General features: G+C 41.0%; 2 protein-coding genes across 4 annotated transcripts in view; one reads left to right on the forward strand and one right to left on the reverse strand.

Annotated features, from left to right (window-relative positions):
- LOC125461849 (inositol polyphosphate-5-phosphatase A) overlaps positions 1-15,893 on the forward strand; it is a 499,445-nt gene extending 483,552 nt beyond the window's left edge. For 2 of the 3 annotated variants that reach the window (XM_048551134.2, XM_059653108.1), the window contains exons 15-16: positions 14,122-14,158; positions 14,367-15,893. In XM_048551134.2, the coding sequence (XP_048407091.2) occupies positions 14,122-14,158; positions 14,367-14,416 (87 nt within the window). In that variant the 3' untranslated portion in view covers positions 14,417-15,893. Of the gene's footprint in view, positions 1-14,121; positions 14,210-14,366 lie in introns of all 3 variants that reach the window. The other variant, XM_048551135.2, reaches the window with a different exon arrangement.
- A 3,031-nt stretch (positions 15,894-18,924) lies between these two features.
- nkx6.2 (NK6 homeobox 2) lies at positions 18,925-21,939 on the reverse strand. The gene is made up of 3 exons (XM_048551251.2): positions 21,236-21,939; positions 20,536-20,708; positions 18,925-19,773 (listed from the first exon to the last, which is right to left on the reverse strand). Exons 1-3 carry the CDS (start codon positions 21,651-21,653, stop codon positions 19,522-19,524), a joined length of 843 nt encoding a protein of 280 aa, XP_048407208.1. The 5' UTR covers positions 21,654-21,939; the 3' UTR covers positions 18,925-19,521.
- Positions 21,940-24,733: the final 2,794 nt, after the last annotated feature.

Here is a 24,733-nt window from a genome sequence, read left to right on the forward strand (position 1 = left end):
AAGCCCACGGACAGCACGGCCTCCGAGTCGTTCCTGTCGTCCATCACGGAGGTCTTAGACGACGGCACGAGGGAGTGGCTGGACCGGCCGATATCCCTGGACGAGCTGACCAGAGCCCTCAAGTCCTTGGAGAGGAATAGGACTCCCGGAAGCGACGGCTTACCGGTCGAGCTGTATTCCGCTCTGTGGGGCCTGGTCGGCCAGGACGTGCTGGAGGTGTATGATAGTGCGCTTCGGGCAGGGGAAATGTGCAAGTCCATGAGGAAGGGCATCATCACCCTCATTTACAAGAGGAAGGGGGAGAGGGAAGCAATTAAGAATTGGCGCCCCATTTCACTTTTGAACGTGGACTACAAAATCCTGGCCAAGGTCATTGCCAACCGGGTCAGGTCTGTCCTGGAGTCAGTGATTCACCCTGACCAAACCTGTGCTGTGCCGGGCAGGAAGATAGCTGACAGCCTCGTGTTCATCAGGGATACGATCGCCTACGTACAGGACAGGCAAGTGGACACCTGACTCGTCAGCCTGGACCAGGAGAAGGATTTCAACAGGGTCTCTCATGCTTACATGAGGGACGTCCTCTCCAAATTGGGGCTCGGGGAGGGCATCCGCAATTGGATCCGGCTGCTCTACGCCAACATCGTTAGCGCAGTCTCAGTCAACGGGTGGGAATCAGACAGTTTTCCTGTTAGATCTGGAGCCAGGCAGGGCTGCCCGCTCTGTCCTGCCTTGTTCGTATGCTGTGTGGAGCCCTTCGCCGCCTCCATCAGGAAGGACGTGAGCCTGAAGGGCGTGACTATCCCAGGCAGCGGAGGCCTTCAGGTCAAGACCTCCCTGTACATGGACGATGTCGCCATCTTCTGCACCGATCGTAAGTCGGTGAGTAGACTATTGGACATCTGCGGCCAGATTGAACTGGCCTCAGGTGCCAAAGTCAATAGCGGCAAGAGCGAGGTCATGTTCTTCGGGAACTGGGATGACCGCTCCTTCATACCCTTCACCGTCAGGACAGAATACCTGAAGGTGCTGGGTGTTTGGTTTGGTGGAGCTGGGGCATGCACTAAGACTTGGGAGGAGCATATCACCAAAGTGAAGCAGAAGCTGGGCAGGTGGTCCGGTCCCTCTCCATCGCGGGTAAGAACCTGGTTGTCAGGTGCGTGGGGCTTTCGGTACTGCTGTATGTGGCGCTGGCCTGGCCTATTCCCTGGACCTGCACCGCTGCAGTCACCCGGGCCATCTTCCACTTCATTTAGGGGTCGAGGATGGACTGGGTCTGCAGGGACACCATGTACAAAGACCTGGGAAATGGGGGAAAGGGTGTTCCGAACGCCACCCTCGCCCTGACGGCTGCCTTTGTGTGCGGCTGCATCAAGCTGTGCGTAGATCCTCAGTATGCAAACACCAAGTGTCACTACTTACTGAGGTTCTACCTGTCCCCGGTGTTGCGAAGGATGGGCCTGGCCTCGTTGCTGCGGAACGCTCCGAGTAGTTGGACCGTCCCGTACCACCTGTCCTTCGTGGAGAAATTTTTGAGGGGAAACACCTTTGACCACAAGGCCGTCAGGCAGTGGTCAGCACGTAGTATCCTCGGGACCCTTCGGGAAATGGAGAGGGTGGATCCCGTTGTGTGGTTCCCCACGCAGACTGCCAAAGTCGTTTGGCAGAATGCCTCATCGCCAGAACTTTCAAACAAGCACAAGGACATTGCTTGGCTGGCGGTGAGAGGGGCTCTGCCAGTGAGATCCTTTATGCATGCCCGGAGTCTCTGCGCCACCGCACGCTGCCCTCGAGGTGGCTGCGGGGGGGGGGGGTGACGAGACTGTTGATCACCTCCTTCTGGAGTGTGCCTATGCGCAGGAGGTCTGGAGGGGGATGCAGTGGTATTTGTCGAGGTTCGTCCCGAGCAGCTCCGTAACGCGGTACTCTGTGCTCTACGGGCTGTTTCCCGGGACGCACACCGAGACCAACATCAACTGCGCCTAGAGGACCATCAATACGGTGAAAGACACTCTTTGGTCCGCCCACAACTTGCTGGTCTGCCAGCTGAAAGAACTGAGACCGACCGAATGTTGCAGACTGGCGCACTCCAAGGTCCAGGACTACGTGCTGAAGGACGCGCTAAAACTCGGGGCAGCCGCCACCAAGGCGCGGTGGGGAAAGACCACGGTATGAAACCCCTCGTCCAGAATAGGACAAAGAACCCTGTCTGGTAACTGGGCCTAGCTGTCGCCTCCCCCAACTGGTCAGGGGACCAACTGGGACTGTGCGGGGTGACGACTGCCGGGGCGGTTTCTTTGCTTTGTTTTTTTTTCTCTTTTGTTTTTTCCTTTAGTTGGTGTACGTATCCCCTGGGTAACCCGGAGTGGCTTGCATGACTGGGTAGGTGTATAAATGTTTTTTTTTGTACATTCTATGAATAAAGTATATTTTTTCAAATAAAAAAAAGGTGACGAAACGTCTGAAAACTAACCTTCCAGCTCAGCGAGCAAACTTACATCCAGAACCTCAACCTGAGCTGGAAATCTTCTCAAAACTTGCTGTGTGATAGCAATGTTGTGCTTATATTCCAAAATTTGCATTCAGTTCTTCTTGTTTCATTCTGTTAGCTCAGGTCACAGTCAAGGAAACTTTATTAGGGATGAAACATGAAACTATGACATGTGAAATTAGGAATTCTCACCTTAAAGTGCTAGATATACATAGGATCCGGGGAAGCTAATATTTTAAGCATGGCCATTCATTGGGTCTGATTTCAGTTCTGACACAAATCCAAACTTACACCGTTAAACATTTTCTTTTGGGTCCTGAAGAAGCTGCTTTGTATTTCTGATCATTTTAGTTTCACTTTTTTGCTATCAGAATTAGAACTGGCCTGTGCATTTCTCAGTTCCTGTCTGATTCTCTTTGAGACCCAAACCATCTTTAATTCCTGACCCTATTTGGTGTCTGAGTCACCACACCCCTTAATAAGACTCCAGTATCAGAATCTGCCCCTCTCTCCAACCCTCTTCAGATTCAATGTCTGATTCCGCCCTGACTCCAGCACTAACTGAGACCCCAGCATCTAACTCCAGCCCCAATTCCAAACCCCCGATTCCCTAACACCTCTGACAAGTCCCCCTCTGACTCACTAACGCTTCTCAGACAACCTAACCACTCTCTCTCTCCTTCTCCCCCCTCTGACACCCAGTGCCCCTGTTGACTGCCAAACATCTCTGAGACTTCCCACTCTGTCCATCACTTTGCAATCATTTGATATTTCCAGCCCAAAACTCACTGCCCACCCCATCTCTGACTGCATGCTGCATCCAGCCACGTCTCACAAATACCTTCTCTGACACACTGCACTACTCCCTGACTTCTTGCCCCATGATTTGCTGCCCTCTCCTTTGACTCCTGCCCACCTCCTGACTATTCACCCGTCGCTGACATTCCATTGCTCCCTGACTCTTAAAGCTCTTCAAAGCCTGCTTGCCATGTCGCTATAACCCCATGTTCCTAACTATCCTCTTCCTCACCACCCCTGTTGGCTCGTCTGTGCAACCATGCCCTGTCTCTGAATTCCTGGCCCTTCTTCCCCTCTTCACTCCTTTGTGATACTTGTTCACCGCTACTATGTTGTACTTTTCTTTGTTTTAATATTGGTTGTTTTAAAAATGTTTATATGAGTAAGGAAAGAAATCTGTCTGACTGAAAGAAGACAATGGATTCCCATCGATATCAGACTTAGAATTTCTATAAGTTAAAAGTTGAGTCAAAAGAATAATATTTTTAAATCAGTTAAATATATTAAAAAGGCATTAAATTCACTCTAATGTCTGGTAAGCTGTTAATTTTGGAGGATAACATTATTAAAATCTTGAATACAATGCATTAGGATTCAACCCATGAAATCTGAGTTTTTTTTCTCAAATCTTTAATGAATAAAGTCCAACTTTAAAATTTAATTCTCTGGTATTAACAACTGATTGGTTGAAAAGGACATTTTAAGACTAATCTGTTGATTTCCTCATGTGTGATAGCTGTTTAAAAGCACTTCAAAGATTTATACCATCAATATAAACAAGGCTAGGTACTGCTCATTGTAAGTACAATGGGGATGGAAATTATTTTAATGACAAGATATCAGTAACACTATCTTTTGCCATTCTTAATTCTGTATCCTGTCAGAAAGATTTCATGTCAAAATGATTCTGACACTAATAACACTCACCGTTACTTGTGCCGAAATGTTACAGCAACTTCCAGTGCGTGGGAATGCATGGTTAAATCTCAAAATCCAAAGGTGGCTGTCCAGGTTTTACTATTACACTACCGGCTCTCAGAAGAAGAATTTTTGCTCACCATTGAAATCCATTGAATGTTGTGAAGTTGCTGTGGTTTACACAGTAGATACATCTGATCAATGTTTATTTTTCAATCCTTCAGTTGGCTAAGGAGATATCCAGCTGTACTTAGGCTCTGGACAGCCTGTTTACCACACTGTAATGTTTCCACCTCATACCCCCAGCAAGTTAGTGGGCAAACATTCTCTGAGCTGAAAAATGCAAAGACCAGTTCAACTAATATCATATGTTAGAGGTCTTCACACATCAAAATCTGCTCCAATATTATTGAAAGAAGAGAAAAAGAACTCAACTTCTATTTTTATAATGTCTACATGCTTCGCAAAGTACCTTTGATGTAAAGTCAGTGTGGCCATGTAGTCAAACATGACAGTGAACTTGTTCACAGCAAGTTCCCATAAACAGTAATGGAATAATCACCAATTAATTTGTTTTAGCAGCATTGGTTGAAATGTGATTAAAGGCCAGGATGCCAGGCAAACTTTCCCTTGCACTTGTTGCCATGCAATCTTTTATATCCATAAAAAGCAGAGTTGATACCTTGGTTTAATGTTGTGTGAAGGATGATGGGATAGCTAATCATCCCAGGCAATTGTCGGTTGTACACAGATGATAACTAAATGTATTAACTGCAATGGAACCTGTTATCAGGTGCTTTGTGGAACAGACAGCTTAGCCAATTTTGCTACTACTTGAGATGAATTTCTACCCCACTATCTCCAACAAGGTACCAGTCCTTCAGTACTGCATTGAATTGCAATTCTCTTTCACTCTTTTTCACCCTTCACCAACACCATCTCCACTGTCGTCTCTTGAACTTCCCTTCCCTTCTCTATTTCATTCTGATCATCTGTTCACTGCTGAAAGGTGCTAACAAAATTGGCTGAAAATGTTATGCGTGTAAGTAAAACTGCATGAAATTTTCTCATTTGGAAACAGAAGTAGTAGTAGTGAACTGGCCTTCATAAAAACTTCAAAAATGTTCATAAGCTGGATATGGATAATGCTGGATAATTCTTATTGACGTGAGGATACTTTTTTTATAAAGCATAGTTTCATATGGGCATGAGCATTTCCATAAATTGTACTTATATGGAGGACTCATGGATATTTTTCAAATTTCTATTTGTGTAGCAGTTACAGTACTCACACGATCAGGATGGTCAATATAACTCTGTCCCTTTCAACAGTCTGCTTCTTCTAAATCTATAAATAGTTTATACGACAGTTATAACTTTTAGTTATAGGTACAGGGTTTTTTCTATTAAATTGAATTTGCTTGGATAGAATCTATTCTGTTTTTATATCCAGTGCACACGTTTCATTTAATTAGAGACCCTTTTCATCAAAATCCACTGTTATGATGCTTCCCTGCATTATTCAACTGGCTGTAGTAGGCTTTTCAGCCAGGTAAAAATGTGATGATGATTCATATTTTCCGATTAATACAGCACACTCTAATGATTACAGATCTGACAAAAGAGACTCTTCTCTTTTACCTACCCCTTGCCATACATTTATTTTCCACTGGCCTTTAAGCTCTTACCAAAAATCCGCGGTGTGAGCTGTTGAGGCACTTCTACAAGGCTATATTGTATCATTTTTTTCAGCATAAGTCAGTACCTTAAATTTACTTAGCCGCTTTCGCTTCATATTTTTTGGTAACATTCCCTAACAAATGTCTGTTGATCTCAGACTTGGAAATTTCCTATTTACTCAGCATCCATTGTCCTTATTCATTCAGGAAGCATGGGCTTCACAGGCTGGACTTAAACCTTCTGTAATTTCCCAAGAGAAGATGTATGTAGGCTGTCTTCTTGATATATTGAAGTCCATTTACTGTAGGTACAGTCACAGTAGTATTAGGGAGGGAGTTCTGGGATTTTGACACAGTGATTGTGAAGGAGAGAAAATGTAGTTCAAGTTGGGATGGTTACTTACTCGAAGGGGAACTTGCAAGGGGTAGTGTTCTCGTGCATCTGTGGCACTTGTTAATCTACATTGTAGTTGTTCTGGGTTTGGAAAGTGTTGTCTGAGGTGCCTTGGTGAGATTTTGTGGTGCATCTTGTATATGTTACCAAGCTTCACTGGTGGAGGGAGTAACTATTTGTAGATGTCATGCCAATCATGTGGGCTGTTTTGCTCTGGATAATACCTAGCTTCTTGAGTACCGTTGGAACTTCTCGTTCATCCAGGTAAGTGGATAGTATTCCACTTATAGAAGAAAATTCCTTTTGCCTTTTACTTTGGAACATATTAAAAATTTAAGATTACAAATTTAAGATTAACTGCCCTAATTCTGGATTTTTGTATTAGAAAAAATTGTTCCTTTATATCAACCTTATCCAAAATCTTTATCATTTTAAATACTTTGATTAGATCATCACTTTTTAAAATCAAGAAATTATAACCAAGTTCATGTAACAAGTTAACTTAATTTAACTGTATAAAATTATTTTGGTGAATCTGTGCAGCAAACTGCTCCACAGCCTGTGCACCTTTCCTCTGATGTAATCAGTGTCCAAAACTGAACATTGCACTGCTGACTTTAAAATTGAAGCATAACTTTCTGACTTGTACAGTCCACTCCCCAGACATAAAAGCCAACATCCCATGAGCCTATCTGATCATTCTTTGTATATGGTTCTATGCAAATTCTGTACATAACAAAATTTCCCTACTCCTTAACAGCCCCTGATCTCTCACCATGAAGAAAATATTCTGATCTTCTTTCTCAGTTCCCAAGTAGATGACTTTAAACTTCTCTGTATTGATCACCATCTGCCAAAGCTTTACATTCTAACTTAGTATGTCTGCCTGCTTTTATTTTGTAACTCCATGTCCCAACAAATAACTTGGATGTGCAGCTCTCTGTTCCTTCGTTCAAGTCAGTAATGTACAAGATTAAAGTTAATGCTCCACTCAGATTTTTTTTAATTTCAGAGAAGGCCAATTGTTATATTATTTTACATAGAATTTAAGAACAGGAGCTTTGGCCCTTTTGAGCTTCTTCCACCATTCAATAAGATCATGGAGGATGTAGTTGTGGCTTCAGCTCCACTTTATATCAGTCACCCCCATAATCCATGAACCCATTGTCTCAAAAAATCTATCTAATTTAGGCAGGAATAAATACATAAACTCAGCCTGCAATGTTTTCTGGAGAAGATCATTCTACCAACGAATTACCTCTGGGAGAAATTAATACTCCTCATCTCATCTCACCTCTTATTCTTATTCTGTGTCCTTCTAGTCTTTACTAAAAAGAAAAAATCCTTTCAGAATCAGAGTTTTTTATTTTTGTTATCTTTGTCTAGTCTTCCAGCCAATTAACAATAAGTTTCACCAGTTTACTTTCCATTCCATATTGTTTCATTTCACTTCTTTTTCTACAAATTGTACAGACCTTTATTGGGTAGATTCTGGAAGTTCACATGGATAACTTCCAAAATTCCTGTCCTCTACTGTGATAGCTAATTCCTCAAGAAATTCAAAAAGATTAATCCATTCTGAATATTACCAATCAGCTTGTGATCAGAGATGATGGGAACTGCGGATGCTAGAGAATCCAAGATAACAAAGTGTGAAGCTGGATGAACACAGCAGGCCAAGCAGCATATTAGGAGCACAAAATGAAGGGTCTGGGCCCCAAAACGTCAGCTTTTGTGCTTCTAAGATGCTGCTTGGCCTGCTGTGTTCATCCAGCTTCCCACTTTGTTACCAATCAGCTAGTGCTGAGATAGTCTGTTTCTTATAATTGGTTCCAGTGAGGTTTCCACAATGGATATTTTCTGACATCCTTTAACAATGGAATGACACTTACAGTTTACCAATGCACAACTTAATTCTCGAATCTGAAGTGTTTTGTAAATAATGTCTAATTGCATCTGAAATTGTTTCACTTTCTTTTTAGTATTCTGGGATAGAAACGATCAGGACCTGGAGACTTCCTATTCTCCGATTATGTTTGTATTGAGGATTTTTTTTTGTATATTAAACTCCTGATCCTTTCTCCCTTTCACTCTTTCTTTGTTTTTTGTAGCTCTCCCACTCTAGCAGATTTCCTTACATTCTGTTTGCATTTAGCATGGCACTAATACTTCTTAAATACTTCTTTGATGACTTGTCACAGTTTGCCTTTCAACAGTTCAGCGAAGTTTGCTGTGGTCAATTAATTTCTAATTTTGTTACTTAAATATAAAGCCTTAGTTTTGCCTCTCAATCCTAACATCAGATTCAATCGGTATTTTGATTCCTATTTTCAAGATACGATCATACCTTTTATTTAATTCTCATTAATTACCCTGCACTAAATCCATTGTGGCTTGTTCTTTATGAGTTGCAAGATAATTTGTTCTACAATATCTGTTCAGAGTATATTCCTTTAGCACTTCAATTGTTCTACTTTTCCATAGATTATTGTAGATTTATCAATTGAAATGGGCTACCACTAGAGAAAGCTATTAAACCTATTCACTAATTTTGTGGTCTGATTTTCCATATATGAAATTATGATGACATCTTCTCACATACACATGCTAATAGAAAGAACTTAGATGAACCTTGTGAAACATGGTCAGTTAAATAGCTGTAAGTTAAGCAGATAGCAGTCAGAATATTCTTGTACCACCCAGTATTAATGGACTTCACAAGAGAGATAGCTCCACAATCCTTATGTTACTGATTTGCATTTTACTCAATAAAAGCTTGCAATAAATCGCTGGAGTTGTATAAAACATTTGCCATATCCTCTGTTTTTTCTTTAAATACGTTAAAATAGCATTAAAATTGCAACTAATTTTCAACCTAAATGTCCAAATGAACAGATTCTAATCCTAATAACTAGGTTGTGTGTTTATCTAAAACAAGAACAGAAATTGCTGGGGAAACTCGGCAGATCTGGCAGCACCTGTGGGAAGAAAGCAAAGTTAACATTTCAACTCCAGTGACGCTTCATCAGAGCTGATTGCAGCTGGAAAAACTGATATGTATGTGTATATATCTACATGTACTCATTTTAACATAATTGAATTATTTTAATTGTGAATCTCCCTCTTAGATTACAGGTAACAGTTTCATGAGCATATAGTTAAACACATTGCACTTTATTTTATCTTATCTTTAAGATGTGTGAAACTCATTGCAAAATGTTTCATGTGTTTATAGGATATAGTGTCACAACATTGTTCAAATCAACTGTCAGGACTGGAAGGGACTTTCAACCTATCCTTTTCTTGAATAAATTAGAGCTGCATACTTTGCAAGTAAACCATTGTTTCACAAGATCTGCACATCTGCTAATATATTTGCCTTCGAATCTGTATCTAAATCTGCAACTCACAGAGCAAACCAATGATTAAACTCTTCTGAAGTACAGGGAAAAATTAAATCTTTACACTTCAGTCAAGATTGTAAGCAACATTAGTAATCTATTTTAACATTTTAATACCTAAAGAATGTCATTGCATGCTTATTTATACCAATGACCTATTCTTTTTACCCTTGGATCCCGTGCAGCTATCAGGAACATGCAAGCCAAAAGTAAAAATCAACAGTCTGATTGTACAAGTACACTTACATGAGAGATAGAAAGAGATGTTTTGTTCATGCTTATATTGAGAAAAGTTTGATTATGGCTTAGAATTAGGGAGAGCTTGCTGAAAATAAAGTCATTTAGGCACAATGTTCTCTTGTCTTCTAATGGCCTAATACTTTAAGTAAGGGATTTTATACCATGCATGTTAAAAAGTGAGAAAGCTCCATTATGCAAAGCCATAATTAGAACCAATATGTTTGCTTAGTTGTGGGCTTGTTGTTGATATAAGGAGATGGCTGGCTCCACGTGCGGAAATAACTCAGTCAATTCTTGTTAAGAACAAGCCAGGCTCTAAGGATAAAAATTCCTTTCCTCATTTCATAGACTAGAGCTGAAACTTTTGCCCAGTCCGTGAATGTGCCCTTCATCTCATTCAAAATGTAAGCTTCAGGCAATTGCTGACACTATTGAACATGTGAGATAACAAGGTGTGGAGCTGGATGAACACAGCAAGGGTCTAGGCCCGAAACGTCAGCCTTCCCTGCTCCCCTGATGCTGCTTAGCCTGCTGTGTTTGTCCAGCTCTACACCTTGTTACCTCAGATTCTCCAGCATCTGCAGTTCCTACTATCTCTGAAACAATTATTGAACATATGGTGTCAGTATCGTACTTGAATACAAAAGGGCCATCTTAAATATTTCAATATCATTACAGAAGTTCACATTTCACATTAATCAACTGCTGCAAGCCAGGTTCAAGTCTTAATTGTGCTTTTAACTTTTGTATGAAGTGCATTGTGTCAAAAGCAAATCAATGAATTTGCTGGTATTTTGGACAGTTGATACCATTCCACCAGTTCCACAGTTTGTATTTACTTCTCAAGAAATGAGGCAGAACAAGAAGCCCCTGCGATAACTGTCAGCACAGTTTTCCTCTTTCAACAAAAGTGATAGTGACCAGTGAAATCAATGGTCAGGATTTGGCATTAATATAATATTGACAAAATGTGGTAATTATTATCGTTATACCCTTATAAAAAGTAATATCCAAAGTATATTGATCAAAAAAGTTGCTCTCTTTTTAATGCGGTGTAGCTAGATTTTTGTTTACATGCTAAGTTCACAATGCTTCTGAACAATCTCATTGGCCCTGAAAATCATAGCAAGTGCAAACAAGACAAATCCTATGTATATCTCAGCATCTTCTTGATGTTAGTGACACCGGAAGTCACAAAATGCAATTAAAACTGTACTCGGGATTTCAGCTCGTCACAGTTGAAGAACCCTCAAAACCCTCAAAAACTGCTCCATAATGGACTGTCTCTACAATAGCTGACAGTAATTTATTCTCCCAACTGGGACTATGCTCCCAGGATGCAGGTATTTCTGTCTACTTACAGGCACAATTTCAGCCTGTCCACAGATAGGGTTAGGGTTAGAGTTGGCTTCACCTAGCTGGTATTGCTTCTGTGTTTCTCTGAGCTCTCTCATTCAGTTGCAGAAAGCAACTGCGGCTTTGGTAGACATCTTTTTCCCTTGCCCTCAGCTGCACTAAACCTTGAAGGACACATTGCTTCTTCAGAGCCCCACAACTCCTCAGACTTCTTCTGAGTCCAATAGCTTGGAGCAGGCTGTAACAGAATCTTTTTTTTAGAATGGACTCCGTTCTCCCTGCTGCTAGGTACTGGAATGACTAGCAGCCTGAAAGCAGTGACCACCTCTGACAGCCTCTATCTACTTGAATAAACTGACTGTTCAGTAAGCATGAACTGTGTTGGATCACCAATTGACAATATTTCAATATACCTTGCCCTTCTTGCTCTGTAATCCTGAATGTAACTAAATATTTTGGATCACTCAAATGTAGTAACTCCTTGGAGCTCCCCATTTTCCCTGAATGTTACAATATTCACAGATTGCTGGTGTGCATTGCATAAAATCTAAAAAGTTGCTCTCTTTTTAATGAGATGTAACTAGATGCAAAAAGAGGGTTTTATCATACTGATCGAGTTTAGTCAGCAATGTGGCTGCTTCTCAATTGCAACAAAAACAGAAGTTGCTGGAAATGTCCAGCAGCTCAGGCAGTATCTGTGAAGAGAAACCCATCCCCAGAACTGTCCTGTGCGATGTCCTAGTCAACTGCTCATATTTAAAAAAAAGTGACTCGCCATCTAATTAACTGCAAATAGGGTGGTAATAAATAACTTGTGAGTGATGCCTACATTCTGAGAATGGTAAAAACAAAACACCATAAAAATTCTTGGGCCATTTTAACCCAACCTCCTTTGTGAAAAGCTCTTATTGTTATAATAAGAAAGCACATCACATTTTATAGTTGAATATTAGTAGTTTTGGTGCTAAATGTAAGGTGATAAGAAGTGGTTGCACGAGTGTACAGCAATATCATCAAGTGAGCAATATGATTTGAAACCTGAAGCCCGGAACAGTCATGATCTCAAGCAAAGTTTTGCTTGAGATGTCTGAAAACCACTTGAAAAAAAAAGCTATAATAAAAGTTTATGATTCAGTTGAAATCAAACTTTTAAAGGTTAGAACCCACTAACAAATCTCTTAAAATCTTGCACCATTCTAATGAGGTGTTCTGGTAGTGATACATTTTCAATAAGAAACTTACTTGTACCATCACCTCCACTAATCAGCTATCATTGTGGAGTTGCACTTTGGTTTTCTTTCTCTCAAGGCTTTCTCTTCTGGATCTTTTTCTTTTCCTTCATTTTTGCCACTTCAGTACTGGGCCTCAAGCATTTCCTTTTTATGTACCATTTTAAAAACCTTTACTTTCTCTCACTTTTATTTCTCTATGTCAGTTTGCATTCAGCCCTCCCTGCCTGACATTTCTCCTCTTTTCATTTCCTCTTACCTTGTCTTTTCTCACTATCTTTTTCTCTCTTTATTAGTTTGTCTGTTGACTTTCTGCAGCAATAGAGATGTTCTATCACGTTCACAGCAGAGAAAGGATCTAAAAGAGTATTGTGATGAATCAGGAATTTAAAAAGAGCAAGTAAGGAGAAAAGGCTTCACATTTTCCCCTCCTTTATTCTTGTATGGGGATTGAGCATCATTGGCAGGCCAGCATTTGTTGCCTTTGAACTGGTTGGGTCTCAACTTTCATCAAAAGTCCTCATATTGTTGTGGGTTTGCAGTAAAGTGTAGGTCAAAATTCACCAATGAGCTCATGTTTTAGAACACTGACCTGGGGCTCTGGATTATTTAAGCGACTGCTGGACATGCACATGGACAGCAGTGAATTGAGAGGATTGTAGGTTAGGTTATTTTATTTTTGGATTAGGATTATTCCACGGCACAACATCGTTGGCCGAAGGGCCTGTACTGTGCTGTACTTTTCTGTGTTCTATTACTCGTCCAGTTCCATTACCACCTTGCTACTTCCTCCCCGTGTGTCATTGTTCGCCGCAAATCTCTACTACGCTTCTCCTGTTGTTAGGGCCATCTATCTCTGTTGGTATAACTCCGATCTGCTTGACTGAGAGTCACATTCGCCTGACTCCGATCCTAGTTTCTGGCTGTAACTTTTGGGACGTTGCCTTGACTGATAGTTGACTTTCAGTGGAACGAAGTGAACGGGTAGACGCAGAATCAGCAGGTGGCAGAATGCAATAACCGGAACCTGCGATGTTCTTCCTGAGATAATGGGAACTGCAGATGCTGGAGATTCCAAGATAATAAAATGTGAGGCTGGATGAACACAGCAGGCCAAGCAGCATCTCAGGAGCACAAAAGCTGACGTTTCGGGCCTAGACCCTTCATCAGAGAGCCTAGGCCCGAAACGTCAGCTTTTGTGCTCCTGAGATGCTGCTTGGCCTGCTGTGTTCATCCAGCCTCACATTTTATTATGTTCTTCCTGATAACCGCCAGCCCTTACAACCTTAAAGAAAAAAACGCTGGATTTCTCTCTAAGGACAAGAAGGGCAAACAAACACAGCACGATAAGATAAATATGACATCAATAAACCATTTAACCCCTCAAATAAATATATCTTACACTGACCCGAAAAGTGTCCCAACTCGCCTCCAGTTTTATTAATACAACATGAATAAACATTTGACCCTTCTAACCCACCAGACGTTTCTTCTTGGAAAAGAAAGCAGAATAATTTAGATGCCTGGACTCTCAAATTCTTTCATGAATCAGACATTGCAGTTTGAAATGTCACACTGATCCAGTAATGTGATTGTATGTGTGTGTGTTTTTTTCCAGCCTGTCTTCCTGTTCTTTCGAATAGCTGCTGGGGCAGGTAAACCTAATAGAAATATGCGCAACTGTTGTGTGGTGCAGTGATGTGGTGGTAAATATTAATGTTTTATTTTTTTTACTATTCATTCATTTTCATTTTGGGTACTGAACTAATTTGTTGGCACTTTTAACACTTTGGCTATTATCGTTGACCAATATTAACTGCGTTTTCGTTGTTGCTTTATCTCCCTCCCCCTGCGACTTTGCAGCTAAACGGTATCAGCGGACTGAGAAAATCTTTCGAGAAACTGCCCTCTAGTCTGTTTGCAACAAGCAAACAAGAAGCGGAGGAACACGGACATCAGAACGTTCGCGCACATCTCTCTCATTCGATTCATGTTGATGCTGTATTTCTTAGGGCCGCACCTCAGGCTGCTCATCATCCATTTTGCTTTGACGTCTGAAGTCTTGCACAAGACGGCCACACATACCTCGCCATTTCAGACATTCCTGTGACACTTGAGAATTAAATGTGGGACTGTTTTAAAATGTGTCGCGGATTTGTTGCCAAACACTAACAGTAGAAATAACTACATCTTTTAAATATCTCACGTTTATAATGTTTAGCTGAAAACATTGTCTTCTAAAAAGGAGAAGCCGTTTCCTTATGTAAAGTTTCATGAAGTGCAATGCGGAAATTGTATATCGATACTGTATTAGAGTTTTTTTTGTACATTGGATTGTATAGATCGTGGAATTACTTCCAGTGATGGTTTTATTGAAATTCCCTTCATCTTTTTACGTCTATGGTAGGCTAGTTAGGCATTTTCATTTTGGTGATTCCTCATATTAGATACTACATTTTACATATCTGGTTTTGAATCACAATTTAGCTCCTCTCATTTTTATATTCACTTTTAAAAGGAAACTAATTTATAATATAATCTTTCCACAAGCCTACGTGAAATTCCCTTCGTAAAGACTGACTGCTCTGACATATCAACGATTAGTTAGTACGTATAGCAGATTGAATAAGTAAAAAGTACAAGTCCTCGATCAAGTTAGACTGTAGATAGCTTATACCGTGCCATTGTTGATGAAATAATCGAATTTGCTATAAGCACCACAAAAGTCTTTGTGTTACGTACTTCTATTGTAACTTATTCCTGAATAATGCCAAGTTTTCAGAATGTGAAAATTAATAGGATGGGTATCATAAGATTTTTTGTAAACTATTTCTGTCTATTTTTGTTACTGCATATAGTGCCAAGTATCTACGGACAGAGTTTAGTGGGAATCTCTCCTGATAATCGCTTGCTAAATGTGCTTCAATGGATTGTATATAAAGCCCTGAAACCCGAAGTTGCCAATTTCGTATTGTACCGCGAATATTTAATCTCCAGCGCTAATGTTGCAAATTTTACATGCTGCCTTCTTTACAGCATTAAAAGATGATTAGGTCCGAAAATGGGAAACACAGCCAATGCCGAAACGTTTCTTCTTATCGATTTAATTTACTACACTACAAAGTTCACTAGCTACTTGATAGCGGTGGATTGATGCGTGTTTTCGTATAAATCACTACGATTGGAAATGATTTTGTGTCTGCGGCAGAATTTATGTGGCCGTGACCGTGAGATCATTCTCGTTTGTAGACCAAGTGTAACAAGCAGGATGCAGACAAACTGTACCGGTGTCCATGTATCCACACATTGTAAACTATTTTATTAAATCAAGGATTCAACTTAAGTGACGTTTATGGGCTAAAGAAATAAAATTCTTTGTTTCTCAAGCAATTCGAGTGTCACGATTCGCTTTTTGTTTCCTCTCGCGCGCTACCGACTCTTCTGTCAGATATCTTTTTGATTTTTAACTGAGACGAGCCTTTTACCATTTCTAGAACTTAATTCCTCAAACTTTTCCTTGAGGCAACATGCACAACGTCCTCCCGAAGTGCTGAAGACATGCAAAGTAGGAGGTTCTTTAAAATCTCCAGGACCAAAGCTTCAGCCGCCAGACTCACACACGCCGAGGTAAGGCGAGAATGGGCTGTCTTTTGGAAGATCGAAGAGACATTAGTAACACGTAAAGCAATATAAGAAACGAGTATTTTGTGGGAGCTGTGGCTGGTGGGAATGAGCTGTTAAAACAACGCGGATGCTGAAAATCTGAAACAAAAAAAATTGCTGGAGAAACTCAGCAGGTTTAGCAGCATGTGTGGAGAGAAAGCAAAAATGGACGTTTCGAGTCCAGCGACCCGTCTTTCAAACCAGATGTTGCTCTCATTTATTCGGGTATAAAGTTCCCATTCACTGCAGGTGCCTCGATCTCCTGTTGCAGGCTGGTGTTTCCAGTAGCAGCGATAAGATTCGCTGGGGACCGTCCACACAATGAGGCAGCATCCCGCCGAGGGCAAGGAACAAGTGAAACATTTCGGCACACATCCCATCAGAGGAGCTTTATCAAACATAGATCAAAATAATAGCAAATTTAATTCACCATTAGCGAGAATCTTTTCAGGTTAACACGCGAATCTGTTACGGTTTACTCTTTGACGGTCCCACCAAATAACCGAGTTCTCTCGGCATGGGCTGGTTATGGTGTAGGTTTCCGACAATATCCCACCCAGCGCCACTTAAATACGCCAGATAATTACACTTCTCTATCGCCTTTTTAAGCAGAATGTATTCTGCCACGTAACTAGAAAGTCTGTGATCAGTCCGTTTAAAATTAGTCCAAACTGCTTGAAAATGGATGTGTTCAAAAGTGCTTGAGTTAATTTGTGAAGATCAGAAATAATCTCATCTAAATTGACGAAAAATCCAGAAGATTTTGCATCAGGTGTAAAGGTATTTTAAAATTGATAATATGTTACATGTCCACGAGGGATTTAGGTTCAATAGACCCTCTCCTTAAAAATAAAGTAGCAACATTGTATTTTACATGGACACGGTAAAAAAAACACAAAAAAGTGATACGGATCCATCCCCAAACACATTTGCAGTTTCGCCCGGCATTTGCAATACAAAAATCTTTCAGTAAGCATTATTTGCCGCTTTCTCTCTCATGATTGTCAGTTTCATACACTTAACTGGCTCTCTGATTTCTGTTCCCCGGTCGAAACTTGGCGAGCCATAACGAACCTCACTATGTCGAGTGGTAAGGTTCTATTTCCATCTAGAAATCGCTTTCCTCTCAGACAACATGTTGACCGATTTTGAAATGTAAACTAAAAAGGAGAACGGAGCAGCCTGCCGTTATCGCAGCTCCCAAACTCTCTCACGCAGACTTCTTCCCTCGTGTGTCTGCCCTTCCCCAGGACGTGCCCCCAATATCATAGTTCAGCTCTTCATTGGGAATCTGTTGACATTTAAGAACGGATTCCACTCCCACCCCAACAGTACCCGCGCAAGATATATCCCGCACACAGAACCGCGCGAGTTCTCAAAGTTTGCGAGAGCGGCGGGTAATTCTGTTTAAGACACGAGCGACTGAAATGTGTTTGCTGTGAGATATTTCGTTAGTCCAATCTACATGACCATCTATGACTCTGTATAGATGAGGACTGGACGATGAGGTAGAACGATGCCTCTTCATCAATAGACAAACTGGGATATGACTTTAGATCTCCAATAGGCACTGGTACGCAACTGGTTGGAAGGATTGATACATCAACTTCCTGTAATTTTTGATAAAAATTCGAAAAGTTAATTTTAGTTGTTTCAAAGCATTTGATATGTCGGTGTGACATTTTTTCAACAATAACTAAAACCATTGTGTCCCCGCATTCTTCTGCACACACGCACGAGTTTTTTTGAACTGACAAGAAACTGCTTCCGTTGGCTGGTGTAAATTATTCCCTCAAACTATGAGTGAGTCTGTAAATTCGGCAGAATTTGACCTACTTATCAGGTGGTCTGGATTGATCATTCGTCGCGCCCCACAGCAGATTCAGAGCAACAGGACCACAGGCCTGGCTCAGAGACGCGGTCATCCATTCTCTCAAAAATCAAAGACTGAATACAAAGAAAAACCTCACTGACTCATCTTCGACCAGTCTGATTTCTGGAATGATAACGGAATCTGTCCGCTGCAAAATAAAACCCGCATAAACATGAGTGCGATACTCACATAAGTAATAAATGCAATTTCAATCGAAAAGTTGAGAAACTTGTCAAAATGTCTTGACAAATTTAACGTCAGTTACGTTTACAGTGCCTGCGAGTTTTGTTCCAGCTACTATTGAGAACTTTGACAGGGCCTGTTGCCGCGTTTGAGATTCACACTAGCTTACTTAAGTTACATAATTGCTACAACATTATAAAATATCCAGGCACTGAGTGCAAAGGTAATTCTAAACCCCCCAATTTCATAAATTACACAATATAACTGATACAGTATTTTGAAATATCCAGGCACTCATTTCAATAGTGATTCTAAACACTCCCTATCGCACAGACCTGTTGATCGGACCCCGGCGTTGAAATTAAAATTCACAACAAATTTGCCCAAATGTTATCAAATTAGGGCTGCAAGTTCGGTTTGGTACAGAGCCCGTTGGTAAAGTGGTAACATGCAAAATGCGTTTTACTGTCTACTCTTGAAATAACTCGAAATCAATTCTACGTTATCAGCGCATACGCCTGGTTACCAGACCGCCTTGGTTCGAGTCATCACTGAGATGATTTGAGTGTGACAGTCACAAATTAAATGTTTAGTAAGTGCCGTTCTATGATCTCCGCGTAAATCGTGAACTTTCACTTCAGGGCACAAAATCAACCGGATTCCGACCACGGGGTTTGATATTGTTAAATAATTTATTGGCAATACAAAGTTTCTTTTTCCAACTATCGTGGACGCAATAATATTTCCTTCAAATCATCTCCAGCAATGTTGAGATTCCTTGGGATCTAATGGCGCTAAAACGCGGGGGGGAAAAAACTCCTCCGAAGGAAGTCACCAACACAGGCGAAAGCAAAATATTAGCCTTTTGAATGTAAATGCACAAAAAAGTTTACATTTAATTTTTTTACAACACAAACGTGCATCTTAGTATGTACAGCTACAGCTTTAATCTGTAATTTATACAAAAGGATGAGCTCTGATTGTTATTCCTTAACATTGAAAATTCTAAGAAAAAGACCGCTGATTCTATGGACATTTGAGGGTGAACTGTGATCTCCAAATCTCCTTTCAAACTTCCGCCAGATTCAGACCAAGTTATTTATATAATCGAGCTGTAAGATATTTCCATAACTTATTCTGTAAAAAATATATACATCTCACATACATTAAGCTGTACAACACATACCACCATTCGCTGGAACATCGATTTATTTTAAACTTCTTTTTATATATACCCTGGTTAATTCAGCCTTTTCAGCTGTTCATATAATCATTTCTCTTTTTTAAAAAAAAAGTTTGTCACAAGATCTCCGGGCTGTTGTGTGGGTCCAGGATAGTGAGCGAGCCGGCGCTTTTGTGCTTTTTTAATAACCGTGTGATTTTCTCGTCGTCTGAGTTGGGATCAAGGGGTCTGTTGTACTCATCTTCGTCCTCTTCGTTTTCCGACGTTTCCTTGAGTTTTTCAGTCTCTGAATCGTGCTTTTTCTTGGCTGTGGCCATTTCAGCCGCGTGTTTCTTCCTCCACTTAGTCCGTCTGTTTTGAAACCACACCTGTTGCGAACGGAAAATTCAACGTGTCAGTGCGGTGTGCTTCGGTGCATTCCAGTTCACTATCAGAAAAGCATAGCTGTCTCGGCCATTCCTGCCCGGTATTCAACAATGCGGTTCACTCACCTTAAATCATTATCCGAAATGATATAGAGGAAGGAAGGCCGAGCTTTGCCCATTTACCCCCATTGCTTTTCACATGTTTTAAGTTTTACACAAGAGTGTGTAACGGGGTAATTGTGAAATATTTTGCCTCAGCGAACGGGCATTGCAGTTTACATTGTTGTTACTGGTGTTTTGCATAAACTGGCAGTGTAAAATTGCAGTTTAGTGTATCCTATACTCAAAATGAAACATATGGATTTAGAACAGGCCAGAGGAAATGGACAATCCAATTGTTGGTGCTTGTAAAGCAATGCCCCTATTTCTAAAACCAACATTATTAAAATAGTTACATAGAAACGATTAGTCAACGGTAGCTGGTTCCAGTCACTTTAGGATTGAGACCAAGCCTTCCTGTCAATCCCGGCCCGGTAGAAGTGTAGAAATCATTGTGAAATGCGGGCACAACAGATTTTCAACAACAAAAAATATCTACAAAGCTTTGGCATTAACAGCACAATTTAAATGTACAATTTTGCTGTGTATTAAATGAGGTTATTGGGATAGGAAATTCTTAATGGGATGTTTCCTAATATTTAATACTCAGGTACGATCTGTGTCTGCTGGATGAACTCCACAAAGCAACCAAGGGAGATATTTTACCTTGACTTGACTCTCTGTCATTCCCAGGGAGTAGGCTAACCGGGCTCTTTCTGGTCCAGCTAAATATTTGGTCTGTTCAAACGTTTTTTCCAGAGCAAAAATCTGTTGACCTGAAAATGTTGGCCTGGAATGTTTCTTCTTCCCGTCTTTATCAAGGACCAAACTGCCCTGCGCTGTTGGGGGAGAAACGAAAAATAATCAAACAGGGAAATTTTGTCTGTACATATGTCGACGCACGGCATAAAAAAAGGGAACTCAATTCTTTGCAAGTCAAAAGTGGACACGTGAAGTTAAACTAGTTGCAATTAATGCTCGTGTTCTGTTTTATTTTGGGAGTTTTATAAAACTAAAACCAAAACAGCAAGTGACTGTATGGTCAGCGCTTACCGCATAGAAATAAGCAACAAATTGTTAATTTGCCTCACCAGTTGAATCAATGTCTATCGCAATAATAGTATTAACGTTAGAGCTGCTGGAATTCAATAAAAGTTTCTCAGGCTGAAGTGAAAACATTTGTATGAAAATTCAGAGCAAAAAGCAAAGTTTTCTCGGAGACAATGTTAACTAGCAATGCCAAAAGCAGATTCGAACGTGTGTATATACATTTATATGTGTATCTACATATGTAAATATAAGTCTACATAAATGAATATGTGTATATATACATTTATAAACAGCAATGTGTTTAGAGAGTACGTACTTGGGCAGGCCACCCTGGGATCTCTCCACGGGGATCCCTGCATCATTCCCGGCCAGAAGATGGGAGGTCTCCCCGGCAATTCAGCAAGGGGCTTGGGATACCTGGAGACGCTGGCTGCTGTCGGGTTGAAATACATCCCTGCCGTCGTGGCAAGTCCGTTGAGTCGAGGGAGTCCGGAGAGCAGATTGCCAGCGGTAGTGACCGGGCGGCCTAGAATGTCGTTGATCCCGTGCGGCGTTCCCAGCGGGATCTGCGCGTTCAAACTCGCCAGGGTCGGCGCTTTGAAGCTGGACGGATTCTGCAGGGAGTAGGGAAATATAGACGCCTTCATCTCAGTCATGTTATGAAGCGCAGCCAGCGGCGTACTGCTCAGGACGAATGCACTCTGGCGGGTATCCATCTGCCCGACGGCTAACATTTGATCAGCTCATAGAGTTGACAGGACCCCCTGGTAAATGCTGCGAGAGCTCTGTGGATCGTCCTATTGTCGCTGGTACAGATCTATCGGGTATAGTATAGAGGGAAATTGTGCCCCTAATGACAAGTTGGGTTGATCCAGAGGAGGCTGTCCAGTCCGGGGAGATCTCCAGGCTGGGGGTGGGGGTGGAGGGTAAGGGGAAGGGGTGCAGTGGGGTGGGAGGAGGAGGAGGGGGGGAGGCAGGACGCTGTGCTCTGTGGCCCGGTCACCAGCCACTATCCTGGGCTTCCCGCGGAAATTGAGGCGAGTCACGGGACGGGCGCGGGAGATGCGCTGATAAACCTGCCATTCCCCCCTTGCCATTGGTCCAGGGCCGACACCCTCATTCTGTGATTGGCCACACGCCTGCAGTTCCTGAACGCGCGTCAGCTCAGAGTCGGAGTTCGGTCGGAGCGGCCGGAAGATGAGGCAAATCTCGACCAAGATTGCTTCCAGTTTCAGTCCCACTTCAACAAAACAAACCCCTTGTCCATGGGACCATCCAAATCACCAAACAACCTCAGCAATAAAGCTTGTTTTCCTCTGTTTCTCTTTGTTGTCATTGCTATATTCTGCCTGTTCGAGAAATTGGGTGGTTCAACTTTATTTTTTATCATTCAGAAAATGCTTCATTTTAAAGTAACTTCTTAACAAATTTTCATTCCAATCGAGTTCTTCTAAACAGTTAAACGAGCTACAGTGAATTTATGAATGAAATAGTAACATGCAATAAAACGTTACAAATAAAAGCTGATCTGAACTGTATGACTATTATATCCTGCATTCATCTATATAATTCATATCATGTACTGCACATTGGTACAGCAGTAGGTTTTCCCCTAGACTTTAACGAAATTATCCTATTTTGTTAGCATCTCATTTTTAAAAAATATATGGAAAGTGGTGGCTGTAAGATGATCTAAAACCCTTTTAATTCAAGGGTTTGCTTTATATTTGTTTCTGTTAAATGCATGGTTAGTCGCATACAGTTAATATTCAAAACAAAAGCCCGCTCTCTATTAAATAAACACACGAAGATCTCGAATAAAAAAGCAGTAGCACTGTTGTTTGTAGCCAAATACAACCACTTCAAATTTTAAATATCTAAGTGTCGCTGACGCACAAACATGTTTCAATACCGCTCGTCATTGTCAATTATCTGCAAATACAGGAGACGCTCCACTTTATCAACTTTTAGCTACCACAGGAAACTCGCTTTATTTCAGTTGGTCCGAAATTAAAGGAACCGATTTGGATCAGTTGTTCCAATGATGATGAGGGGCAAAGACTGGTGACACAATTTAGAGCATGAGTGATTTCCCCATTCTCAATCGCTGTTTGAGTGTGTCAGAGTGCCTCTCATGTGTGGGACACACGCACTCATCACTATGTTCATGCTATTTATTGGTTTCAAATACACAGTTTATATAATAATGGAAATATCTAAAAACGTTCAACCCGACTCAATATTCTACTTATTTACTTTATGTTTTTAAAAATGGATCTTCTAAACAAACTCAGAATTGAACCAATAACATGATCAACTAACCAAGGGGACAGGGAATGAACAAACAGACCTCATTAATACTCATAAACGGACCTCTTTAGATACGTGTTCCATGTTAATAATTTGTTTAAATAGATATGGAATATCGTGATATACATTTGCATAAAATAACTTTAAATTGTGTTATTTTTGTTTTGAAATTAAATGAGCGTCTTTTTAACGCCGTCAGTTCAGTTTAATGGGCACTGGTGAGTGTATTCCTTGAGAGAGTATCTTCATGCATGAGCTTCCGGAGTCTTTTAACAGGAGACATCAGCCAAAACATCATTGTCACCCCACAGCAGGTCCCATCCATTTTGCAGTACTAACGATTAGCTATCCAAATATGGCGCCTATTCTGATCACGTAAGATAAATAAACACGAGATGTCCCTTCCCGAGCTTTATTCACTTACAAATAAAACTTTTGAAGAAATCAGCCACTTGCAACGCTCTACCGCCCGTAATTCGCAAGGTCATGAATAGAACAGGAGTGTGCTAAATCCTAACAAGGCTTTAAGCGATGAATATCGTTTTTAATAAGCGCCAACTAGTTATCTGCACTGATTGGAAAGTTTTCAGTGGGGGTGAATCGTTTTATTTTAAGAAATGAGCGAGACCTGGACCTTGTCTTGAGAACGCAGCGTGAGACCTCTAGCGAGCACACGGGGTTAGAGCAGGGATCCCGGCCAGAGTGATCAGAAAATTTACCCTCAAAATTTCAAATGATACACAGCAATTTTACTTGGTAAAGGTCCACTGGTTTGGCAATGAGATGCAGGGCTAGTAAAATCGACAGCGGTTTGATTGGAAGCATTTGGTTTAAGATCAACATTTGCGAATGAGCTCTCTGTATAATCACGCAGGGTAATGTGATATACCCAAAGCCACTATCAAGCATCAAGTACTGAACAAAGTAACTTCACATCAAATCGAAAGAACGGTGCAGATTCATGTCGGATAACAGGAAGGTGATGAATGGGACACTCATTACCCCGGCACCTATTGATTCCCAATGCACAAGGTATTTAAACGAGGAATTAATGTGTTCTCTTTAATGAGGACAATCCGACACGAGACCAGCTAATTACGAACTTTATTTCTTGGCTTTCATTCCGATATTTTCCTGAAAGAAACCCCTGTTTATGCAATGTCTCCCACCCCATATTCCCGCTATTCCGTGTCTGCGGAATTTTCACTTTCTTGTTGAACAGTCGGAGCGCGTTTAAATTGTACGTCTGGGTCATTTCTGAAGTTTCCAAGCAGGTATGACACCGCCTCTTTCCAGCTAAAATTGAGCTTTCTTTTCTTTAAAATTTTTTTTAAAAACTGAAGGAATTAGCAGATACCTGGAATCGATCTTATAAAATTGGCAAATCTGTTCCATCCGGTTACACCATGCCTGTCACCAAAATAATCAACTGGACAATTGGCAATGAAACGATAATATCTTCCATTATGAATGCAATATGGCTTCATCTAAATGACCTAGAACT

The sequence above is a fragment of the Stegostoma tigrinum genome, chromosome 20 (genome assembly GCF_030684315.1).
Source record: "Stegostoma tigrinum isolate sSteTig4 chromosome 20, sSteTig4.hap1, whole genome shotgun sequence".
Lineage (NCBI taxonomy): Eukaryota > Metazoa > Chordata > Chondrichthyes > Orectolobiformes > Stegostomatidae > Stegostoma > Stegostoma tigrinum.

Bases quoted from the DNA above. Each gene is read 5' to 3' on its own strand.
- nkx6.2 (XM_048551251.2), bottom strand. From the start codon at position 21,653: ATGTTAGCCGTCGGGCAGATGGATACCCGCCAGAGTGCATTCGTCCTG. The intron at 20,709-21,235 runs GTACGTACTCTC...CTCCCCCAACAG, and splicing joins TCCCAGGGTGGCCTGCCCAA to CGCAGGGCAGTTTGGTCCTT. The intron at 19,774-20,535 runs GTAAAATATCTC...CGTTCGCAACAG, and splicing joins TGACAGAGAGTCAAGTCAAG to GTGTGGTTTCAAAACAGACG.